The sequence below is a fragment of the Aptenodytes forsteri genome, unplaced genomic scaffold (assembly GCF_000699145.1).
Source record: "Aptenodytes forsteri isolate BGI_AS27 unplaced genomic scaffold, ASM69914v1 Scaffold142, whole genome shotgun sequence".
NCBI lineage: Eukaryota > Metazoa > Chordata > Aves > Sphenisciformes > Spheniscidae > Aptenodytes > Aptenodytes forsteri.
Window position 1 is genome coordinate 4,136,144 of NW_008794598.1, and position 10,687 is coordinate 4,146,830.

At 63.0% G+C, this 10,687-nt stretch overlaps 1 protein-coding gene across 2 annotated transcripts in view; it reads left to right on the forward strand.

Moving 5' to 3' along the window:
• Positions 1-10,223, forward strand: part of TFEB (transcription factor EB) — a 13,814-nt gene extending 3,591 nt beyond the window's left edge. Inside the window, exons 1-9 of one of the 2 annotated variants that reach the window (XM_009272818.2) lie at positions 390-497; positions 5,115-5,359; positions 5,438-5,692; positions 5,782-5,862; positions 6,574-6,694; positions 6,892-6,948; positions 7,444-7,519; positions 7,691-7,838; positions 8,180-10,223. In XM_009272818.2, the coding sequence (XP_009271093.1) occupies positions 5,165-5,359; positions 5,438-5,692; positions 5,782-5,862; positions 6,574-6,694; positions 6,892-6,948; positions 7,444-7,519; positions 7,691-7,838; positions 8,180-8,620 (1,374 nt within the window). In that variant the 5' untranslated portion in view covers positions 390-497; positions 5,115-5,164 and the 3' untranslated portion in view covers positions 8,621-10,223. Of the gene's footprint in view, positions 1-389; positions 498-5,114; positions 5,360-5,437; positions 5,693-5,781; positions 5,863-6,573; positions 6,695-6,891; positions 6,949-7,443; positions 7,520-7,690; positions 7,839-8,179 lie in introns of those variants that run through there. The other variant, XM_009272819.2, reaches the window with a different exon arrangement.
• Positions 10,224-10,687: the final 464 nt, after the last annotated feature.

Here is a 10,687-nt window from a genome sequence, read left to right on the forward strand (position 1 = left end):
ATGCTGCCCGGCAGCGTGCGGGGCCGGATCCGGCTGCGTAGTGCTGGTGCTTGCTCTGCACCTGCTCCAGGCACACGGAGGGACAAGGGACAGCTTTTGTCCCTGTGTATTTTCAGGCAGGGATGTCACCGCAGGCAGCACTGCAGCCGCTCTGCTGGCAGCTCCCGAGGGGACACGGTGGGGCAGACTCAGCCTGGGCTCCGGCACCCCGGAGAGCCCGGCGGCACTGGCTGCATCTATTTTTGCCACACTTTTTCTCAGCTTGATTGCTAACTCCTGTGTTGCAGTGAGAAAAACAAGCAGGTTTGGAGGTTTTTTGCAACTTCCCCCCCCTGCACCCCGCGTGGCTGCTGCTGCGTTAAAAGCAGGGTCCTGAAAATGAGGAAACGCGGGGCCGGCGCAGGAGCCGGGCTGGCCCCGGCGAGGAGCACGGAGGAGCTGCGACCTGCTGGCCCCGGCGCCCGGAGAACCCCCTGGCCCCACTGTCCCGTGCCCAGGTAACCCCTGCCCCGTCGTCCCCCTTCCCCACACAGCGGGGTGGCAGCAGAGCCCGTCCCCAGGCTGCGAGCACCCATGGGGTGGCTTTGCGGGTGCCCGGCGGGGTGGCAGCTTGGTGCTGTCGGAGCAAATCTCGGTGCAGAGCAAACACCGTCAGGCTCCCGGCTGCCCTGGACCCAACCAGTCGCTGCCTGCCCCGAAATGGTGGCGGGTGCTTCACCCTGCCCGGGAATTGAAAACCAAAAACGAGGAAGGAAGGCTTGGTGGGTGCTTGCTGCTGGTAGCAAGAAGCAGAGCTGTTTTCACTTCTTTCTTCTCCCTTTCCTTTTCGCTGCCCTCTTGGTTATCAATGAAGCGGCCCAGAGCAGCGGGTGGGTGGGTGGCACGGCCCCCGCCCTGGCTCCCTTCCTTCCCCAGGGGTCCCTGCTCCCGGCTGAAGCCGCTGATTGATTTTTCCGCTCATAAACGGCCACGATCGACCGGGAAATAAACACACGTGAGGGAGCGGGGCTGGGCAGGCGGCTCCTCGGTGCAATGAGTTTGGGGGTTCTCAGCTCTGTCTCCAGGGCTGAGCAGGGCATCGCTCCCCTCTTCTCCCTCCAGCTTTTGAAGGGGTGGGCAGGAGATGTGTTGCATTTGCAGCGTGTGTGTGTGTGTGTGTGCCTGTACGTTGCAGGCAGGACAGACAGCGCGGGTGCTGCTTCCCCGTGAGCCGCCCAGGGAGGGTAACGCGATCCCCCTGTATTTCACAGGGGCTAAATCTGGAAACTGCCTCACGGCGGCTTTTATTTCTAACCCCCACCTGGGCGCAGCGATGCGCTCGGGGAGGTGGAGGTGGGGTGCCGCGTGGGCACGGGGATGGCGGTGCGGCTCCGGGTGTTTTGTCCCTTCGGGGTGGCACCGGGTGCCCCACGCCGGCTCTCCGCAGTGGGTCCAGCGGCAGCCCGGCCCCGCGCGTTGCAGAGCGGCACCCGATGTCACTCCAGAAAGTACCGGCAGTTGCTGAGCAGCCCACCCCATGCCTCGCTCTGTCACGGCCTGGGTGGCTGTGCCTCTGGGCTCCCGCAGGGACGGGGAACAGCTCGGGGCTGTGCAAAGACCTGTGGGGGACGAGCGAGGGTCAGGGCAGCTCTGGGTGCCGCTGGGTATCCTCTGGCTGGAGCCACCCCCGAGTGCCGCCCCGGCGTGGGGGGAGCACGTTGGGCTCTTGATGAAATAACACCCCCAGAAGAAAAGCAAGAAAGGTCCAGAAATAACCGTGTCGCTAAACAGCAGCAGAGATATTTTGAAGGGAGATTAATTCCCTGGCTCCGGCCCTGCGCGTTGTCCCAGCGGTGGGTCTGGTGTGCGGTGGTGGAGCACGGCTGGTGCCTGGACAGCCCGCAGGCGCTGATGGAGCCCACCGCTCTCCAGCACCCAGGGGGGTTTTCACTCGAAGAGCTGCTCTGGCTTTAGGATGCGATCCTGCAACGAAGCGGGATTAGCTTTTTCCCCCACTCCAAGGAGGCAGGGGCAGGGTCGCAGGGTTTTTGGAGCACAGGTAGAGTTTCCTTTGGGAAATGGGTCCCTTTTCCCTGCATTCCTGGCTTGACCCCGGGCAGGTGCTTTGGGCTCCCCCGTGGAGCTGGGGGGCTGCAGCCGGGGTCAGGATCAGCCCGGCTCCGCGGCTTCTCCTGCTGATGGTCGGCGATGGGCAGCACACCCTGTGCTACGGGCAGGGGGTCGAGGGCCCACCTGGGTACCGGCTGCTCCAGGCATGGAAAAGCCACCCTGTGTCCGCCCTGACGCCCGTCCCCGCTCTCCGGGCAGGAAAGGTGGCGTCAGGGAGCGGAGAGCTGCCAGGGCTGTCCACCCTTTCCCTGCTCCCTCCTACCTTCCCGCCCTTCAGCCCCTCTTCTTCTCCATCCCCTTCCTGTTGTTCCATCGCCCACCCTGGGCCTCCCACTACCTTCCTCCCTCCCCTCCTCTGCTCTTCCCTCTCTGTGACCGATGGGGATGTCTCCCCAGCAGGTGCCCTGGCAGCGCCCGCCGGGAAACCCAATGCCTGGGCATGCCCTGGCCGGCTGTGCTGCCCGCTCGGAGCCAGGCAAGCCGCTGCCCGTGCACCGGGATGGACCCTCGCCAGGGTCCCCTCCAGGCGGGGACTAAGCTGGGGCTGCCCCTGGCATGGGGGTGGCTCCAGCTCAGCGGGAGAGCCACCGGGCGTGCTTTTTCCGGGATGCTAACATCTTTCGCCTTCCCAGGAATAACGGACATCCCGGATGGAGCTGCCGTCCCACGTGCTTTATTTCTGCCCCCCCTGGACCACGGGACGGCGGGAGGCATCCCTGGGGTGGGGCGCATGCCCTGGGGTGGGGTGCCTGCACTGCGGCGCCGGCCGGATCCCCATCCTTTCCCACTGCCGGCTGCCTCCCTCACGCCAGCCACCCTCCCGCCGGGGCTGACTCAGAGCGAAAGCAGAAGCTGCTCAGTGTTTTGGGGGGCGGGGGGGAAGCCAAGCAGAACCAAGCAGGTTATTTTAAACCTGACCTAATTTCCCCCCTCTCCTTATCGGGCTCTGGCCACCCTTCCCCATCCTCGCCCTCGGCGGCTCCCCTTCTCGACAATTTCCCAGGGGAGAGGGTAGCGCTTTTGGCTCCCCCCGCCCCCGTTTCTTATAAAGGGGCAGCTGGGGGGATCCCGCAGCCAGGCAGGGTGATGGGACCGGGGCCGACGGGGGTGAGCGGGTGCTGTGCTGTGGGTGGCTACGCCTTGGCACGCTTCACATGACACCATCCTGCCCCCACATACTGGCTGCCCTTCCTGAGAAGAGCCCGGATCCCCCCGGCTCTGCAGCGAGGCAGCTCCCTCCTCGCCCTTGAAACCGGGTTTCCCCACCGCCGGAGGTGCCAGCCACTCCAGCTTCCTCCCCCTCTCCGTCCCGTCCCCCCACCCTGCACCATCGAGCCAGGGTCCCCGTGCAGCCACCCACGGGGCACGCTTAGCCCTGCTGCTGCTCACGGTGCTTTGTAGGGCCATGGGTAGCTGCTTGCTTGCAAACACGGGAGCTGACCGCAAAGTTTCCTGTGCACGGCTTGAAATCCCTTTCCTCCTCTCCCCTGGTGCTGGGAGCCCCCCCAAAATGTCTGGCTCGTGGGGCCCCAGCGTCTCTCCCCCTCCCTGCCCCGGCCGTGCCCCGGCTGTGCGGCGTGAGCTGGGCTTGCAAAGCACGGCCAGTCCCTCCATGCCACGATGGCTCATCCCATCTCCTCGCAGCTCTTGGAAGCTTTTCCTCTCACCCTGCCCTTAATATTTGGGGTTATTGCATCGTTCCGTGTGCATCAGCTGTGGTTTATGCCCCTTCAGCCTTGTTTTATCTGCTGTGGGCTGTCCCCGGTGTCACTGGGTCCTTTCCCAGGGCTCTGCTGTTGCTCATCTCAAGCATCATCCCCTTGTGCCCTCCTTTAAGGCAGTTTGTGACAGCCGTCTTAACGAAGCTCCGATTGATAACTGTCCCAGGCTCCTCTTCTCCCATCCCCCTTTAGATGGGCCACCATGTCTAATTAATTACCTTCCTCTTGCCGTTCAATAGCTGGCTCTTGATCCATGTAATCGTATTTCTGTCCATGCTGGCTTGATTTAATTTCCCCCTTAGGATATCGCATGGCACTGTGTATCAGATGCCTCGCCGAAACCCCGGTGTGTTGTAGCCGCCGTGGCCCCTTTGTCTGCAATTACACATTGTATTTAAATAGCAAAACCCTCCAGATTTGTCTGGTTACGCTGCCGCAGAGCAAACCCTGGGTGTTTGGCTCCTGCCTGTTCCCCTGGCAGCATTTGCTTTGGGTCCTGTGCTCCGCTTTCCCTCCCACCCTGCGGATGCTGTGGTCCAGACCCCCATCCCACACGGCATCTCCCGCATCCCCATCCCAGCCCCGCCTGGGAAACCAGCCCTGTGGAAAGCCATCGTCGTGCCCCGGAGAGTCCGGGTAGGGCAGCTCCCCTCGCCCCGGCATCCTCTCCACCTCCTCCACGGGCCACCGTCCCCTTTGTACGGGGGAACAAGGGCCGGTCTGTGCGGTGCGGGGGCCTCGCACGCCTCCCCCCCGCCTCCGTGCTCGCGTGCCGGCCCCGCACAGAAGCCGCATTGTTCATCCCACGCCGGAGCTGAGGTTTCGGGGCAGCCGGGATGAGGGTTAAACCCTGCCTCTGGCTCCTGACACCCGCCGGCCTTTTCTTCCTGCTCTTCCCTTGCTTTCTCTTTCCCTTTTGCTCTGCTCCCGGGCTCTGGCTTTTCCCGGCCCTTCTTGCTTTGCTCCGGTGTTTTGGAAGTTGGTGGCTCAAAGCACGCTCCAGCTGAACCCGGCGGTACGTGAGTCCACACTCGCCAGGCGCGGGGTCCCAGCTGCTCCCTGCCCTCCCCGTCCCCCCTGAGGTACCCCGGCTGTCCCCAGGGAGAGCGGTGGCACGGCAGGGAGCCGTGGCAGGAAGGCAGACCCGTCCGTCTGGCGTTAGGGTGATTGTCCTGGCTTAGTCAGCGGCTGGTACGGATGCTGCAGGATGTCTGCTCCCTCCCCGTGCCTCAGTTTCCCTGCTGCAAAATAGGCTGTTCCTGATGTGCCGTGTCCTCCTCTCAGGGTCACCTCCGTGCCCGGCGGGCGCCCGCGTCCCTCCCCCCCGGTGCATCATGGCGTCGCGCATCGGCCTGCGAATGGAGCTGATGAAGCAGCAAGCGCAGCAGGAGGCCGAGAGGGAGCGCATGCAGCAGCAGATGATGATGAACTATATGCAGCAGCAGCGGATGCCGGTGGCTTCTACCCCGGCCATCAACACTCCCGTCCACTACCAGTCCCCACCGCCCGTGCCCGGAGAGGTCCTCAAGGTACAGTGCTGGGGGTGTGTCCCCTGCCCCCGGGGCCGAGGGGGTGTGGGAGATCCCTGATGGTTTGTCTCCTTGCAGGTCCAGTCCTACCTGGAGAACCCCACCACGTACCACCTGCAGAAGTCACGGGACAAGAAGGTTCAGGCTTATCTCTCCGAAACCTACGGGAACAAGTTTGCTGCCCACGTCAGCCCCGTCAGCCACTCTCCCAAGCCACCCCCTGCCGCGTCCCCCGGCGTCCGACCCAGCCACGTCATGTCCTCCTCGGCGGGCAACAGTGCGCCCAACAGCCCCATGGCCATGCTCAACATCGGCTCCAACCCCGAGCGGGAGGTGAGGAAGTGTCACCGGGCTGCTGGGGGCGGCAAAGGTGCTGGAAAGGGCAAAGAAGCCCACTGGGACCTTACGCCTTTCCCTTTCAGTTCGATGAGGTCATCGATGACATCATGCGCCTGGATGACGTTTTGGGCTATATGAACCCCGAAGTCCACATGCCCAACACAGTGAGTCTCTGATGCGCGTTAGGAAGAGATCAGACCCCGGGCTGCGCGAGGGAGGGTGGCCTGAGGGTCCCACAGCCCTGTGCTTGCAGGGACGGAGGTGGCGCAGAGGGGACCTGTCCTTCTGTCACGTCCCTGCGGCGATGCCCGGGTGCCAGCCCAACCCAGCCTCGTCCCTGGGGTGGGTGTCCCTGGGGACCTGGGGCTGGGGGAAGGGAGGCAGCAAGATCTCCCTTTTGCAACTGCAAGAGCCAGTTCTTCAGCTTCTTTTCCTCTTTAATGACAATTGGGAACCCTTATAAAAAGCCGGAGAGGCGGGAGAGGGGCGTGGGGAGGGACCAAGTGTCCGCTGCAGCGCGGGGGGACGTTGGTACCAGGAGAGGTTTCCCAGCCAGAAGCTCGCTCGGAGTGGCACCGTCTCCTGGGTCGGATCCGTATGCCAGTTTGTGCCTCCCAGTGGGATTCATCCTGCCGGGCCCTTCTCGGATGTGATTCATCTGCCCTATTTTAGATGCTGGCCGTGGGAGGGGATCAGCTGTGCCCTTTGAAGTCCTGTTTTCTTTGCTACTCTGATTATAGCTGTTTTAAGGGCCCAGAAAGACAATTACATCTGCCTGGGCTACGCACTCACATCCCAGAGGCCAAGCAGCTGGGCTTGAACCCCGGTCCCATGGCCCTGGATGGAGCTAACCCGCCTGTACCTCTGGTTTTCAGCTGCCGATGTCCAGCAGTCACATGAATGTCTATAGCGGGGACCCCCAGGTGACGGCCTCTCTTGTAGGTGTCACCAGCAGCTCCTGCCCCGCCGACCTCACCCAGAAGAGAGAGCTGACAGGTACGTCCCTGGCCCCCCGAGCCAGCGGGGAGCCAGCGGTGATGGTGAGCAGCAAAGCTGGCCGGGGGTGCCCTGTCCCCGCGGGTGGGGAGGGGGGTGCTGGGGGATGCCGGGGTGCTCCGACACCAGCCCAGGATGCTCGTGGGGAGAGATGCAGCCTTGTCCCCTCCGGGTGATGTTGTGGGTCTCCGTTGCAGATGCCGAGAGCCGAGCCCTGGCGAAAGAGCGCCAGAAGAAAGACAATCACAACCTGAGTGAGTTTGGCACTGGCTGCCCGCAGGTGGCACAGCTTTCCCTCTCCCACCCCCGCAGCCCTTTCCCCATCGCTCTCCATCCTCGTTCCCCTCTCTCCAAGCCGGGTCCCCCTTCCCATCCCATCTCGCCCTCAGGAAATACCCCCACAGCCCCTTGCCATGGCTCCCTCTTTCCCGGCTCTGCAAAATGTCTGCGGTGCAGGAGACACCCTGTTGTCTCTCCCGTCAGCACTGAGAAAGACAGGCCAGTCTTTCTGGTAATAGTATCGGTCAGGCCAGCCGGGGCGATGGACAGAAGCAAGGTGCCAAAGGCTTGGCCCCAGAGGTTTCTCATCCTGAGCCCCCCCGACTCCAGAGGGTCTGGCCCGGGGCACGACGGTGACTCCCAGCCCCGCGAGCCGGGAGCAGCAGCGTGGCGAGTGGGGTCGGCGGGACATTGAACCTCTCCTGCTCTTGCTGCTTCCTCACCGCCTTCCCTCTCTTCTCGCCCTGCAGTCGAGAGACGGCGAAGGTTTAACATCAACGACCGCATTAAAGAGTTGGGGATGCTGATCCCCAAGGCCAACGACCTGTACGTATCAGTGGTTTCTGTGGGGCTGGGATAACTGCGGGTCTCGTGGGCTTGCTCGATACTCGGCCCCATGGCAGGTGATACTTGCAGAGGGGCTTTTTGGTGGAGCAGGGCTGAGGGAAATGTTGCTGGCATGCAGGTGGCAATCTCTTTTTCCATCCTGCACGGCAGAGACGTGCGCTGGAACAAAGGGACAATCCTGAAGGCGTCTGTGGACTACATCAAGAGGATGCAGAAGGACTTGCAGAGGTCACGAGACCTGGAGAATCACTCACGGCGTCTGGAGATGACGAATAAGCAGCTGCTGCTCCGCATCCAGGTGAGCTTCCCTGTGCTCTTCCCTCCCTCCGCTCTGCTCCAGCCACACAAGCAGCTCACTCCTGCCCCACCGAGGGGGCGGGCAGGGGCTCCCTCCCTCTGATGGCTGTCAAGTCACCAGGAGCAAAGTCTTCAGACAAACCAGACGTCTGAGGCTCAGGTCACCACAGCGAGTGTTGTTGAGCTTTGCATGGGTCGCCATTTTAAACCCTTCAGCTCTTCCGCGGGCTCCTTCCCTGTGAGCTTCTTGGTCCCTCTGTCCCTGCCATCTCCCTGGATGCCCGCATGCCGTGTCCCCGTGTGTGACGTCCCCACCAAAGACCTCCTGTGCTCTGTTGGCAGGAGCTGGAGATGCAGGCACGTGTCCACGGGCTGCCCACCTCCTCGCCCTCGGGCGTCAACGTGGCCGAGCTGGCTCAGCAGGTGGTCAAGCAAGAAGCCGGCGGGGACGAGGGGACGCTGGAGCCACTGCTGCCACCCCCGGACCCCGAGTCACAGCCGCAGCCGGCGCTGCCTCCACCACCCCAGTCTCCCTACCACCAGCTGGACTTTACCCACAGCCTGAGCTTCGACGACGGCTCCCGGGGCTTCCCGGACAGCCTGGAGCCCGGCCACAGTGCTTCGTTCCCTTCCCTATCCAAGAAGGAGCTGGACTTGATGCTGATGCAGGACACCATGCTGCCCCTGGCCTCCGATCCCTTGTTCTCGGCGATGTCCCCGGAGGCCTCCAAGGCCAGCAGTCGCCGGAGCAGCTTCAGCATGGAGGACGCAGACATGCTGTGACGAGGAGCTGTTCCGACACTGGGGGCGAGGACTGGACCTTCAAGTTTGGTTAGTGAAGTTACAGGGCACTCTTCTCGCAGGGGGAGCCCATCCTGCCACGCACTTGAATCTACGTAGGAGTACCTTTTCTCTATGCAACGGGGGTCTCGGATCAAGGCTCGCCGGGTACCGCCGTGTCTTTCGCAAGCTTTTTTTTTTTGCCAGGAGCTGGAGCAGACCTTCTTGGCTTGCCGTGGCGTTGGCCTGACTGCAGATTCCCCAGCCCAGGAGCGTGATCTCGGCTGCTTTGCCTTTCAGCGAAACCCTCCCGGACTGTCCCCCTTCCCCAGGGTGCTGGCCCAGAGCCGGAGCGGGCAGGAACCTTCGAGTCCCTGGGAGGAGAGGGACGATGCTCAGAGCTTTTTGTCTGGCTTGCTGCCTCCTTGCCTCCTTGCCACATCCCCAACGAGTCTTCCCCAGCGGTGGCCTCCGAGCCCGGCAGATGCTTCACGGTGCCACATCCTTCACGGTTCCTCCTTCCTCGGAGCACGCGCTGCCTCTCCGGGTTGCAGGGCTGGAGGGAGAAGAGGTGCTTAATTGGAGCAAGTTAATTCATGGGGCGTGGGGGGTGTTGTCTGAGTGAGCTGGGTCTGAGGCTACGAATTCGGGTCGACGTTGAGGGCTTCCAAACTGGCCGGGACAGGGTGTTTGATGCTCGCCCAACCCCCTGCTGTGACCCCCACCTTTCAGGAGGACCCCCCCTTCAGGGTTTGGCAGCATCCACCACCTCAAAACCTCGCTGGCTTCTGGACAAGGGCTGCATGGTGCCAGGCAACCTTCAGCCTCCCTCGAGACATCCCCACAGAGCTGCCTCTGCCCCGTAACGCCAAGCTGTGGCTCTTCAGGTGGAAGGATAAAGGGGTTTTACACTTTTTTGGGGGGGAATACTTGCTGAAAGCGGGTGTCCTGCCCCACATCTGGGCATGGAGGTCCAGGCTCTGGCTGGGGGACCAGGGAACGGTTTGTACTGTTTTTTGATTGCCAAACCTGAGCCGCCGCTCTCTGCCTTAGGCTCGCAGGGTTTATTTCTCTTCCCAGCGTCGCCAGCTCGTTCCCCAGCCAGGACGGCTCGGTGATGGGGAGCTGCTTTGGGCTCTGCATCATCTTCTGCCTTCTCAGCCCGGCTGGCGGTGGGGAGGGAGCTGGGCAGGGGAGGGGGACGCTGTTCACAGGGAAAATACTGCACAAATTTGTTGTAAAGCCCAAAGGGGAGCACAGGGAAGGCTGGGGAGAGGAGACCCCTTTGTGATCCTGCACTATAGCACAGCATCACCCCCCCGGGCCATGGGAGCTGTGGCTGGATGGACGGGAGCCCACGCGGGGATAGGGGTCACTGGGTGCAGCCCGTCCTGGACCAAGGATGGGGGATGTCACGGGGTTGGGACCGCGAGAGGAAAGCCCAGCCAAGGAGGGACAAGCTTGCTCCATCGTGGTTGGATTTGGGATCGTGAGGTGGGGGGACAGCCCCGGTGCCCCCCTGGAGAGGTGTCTGTCGGACATGAGGGTGTGAGGAAGTGCAGAAGGCGGGGAAGAGAGGGGAAAAGGAAGAGGGAGGACATGTCGGAGGTGTAGAGCGCTGGGGCAGGGCAGGGTCTGGCTGCTGCCCTGCAGGGGTGCAGGGAAGGGAGCGGAGGGGACGTCGGGGCGCCGGATGAGGGGCACGGGGATGCGCGCTGGCAGGTTTGGGGCTGCTTCACCCCACATGTTCACGGGAGGCCTTGGCGTCCTTCGTGCGCTGCCGTTAGTGCCTGTAAAGAGAATAATCCCCCCTGGCAAGGCGGCGGCGCCCCATATGCTGTGCTGAGTACCTATAGGTGTGGGTGATCTGTGGATCTGCGGACACCAAAGGGTCTGCGTGGGTGCTTCAGGGCGGGCTTACGAAATCCCTGGTCGCTTGGGATTATCGTGGCTATAAGGTGGTTCTGCTGGGCCCTCGCTGGTGGTACATGGCACGTGCAGGGCTGGCTGGGGTGCGTGCCCGCTCTGCGCCCTGCTCCTGGCACCGGGGGGCAGAGGACCGTCCGCTGC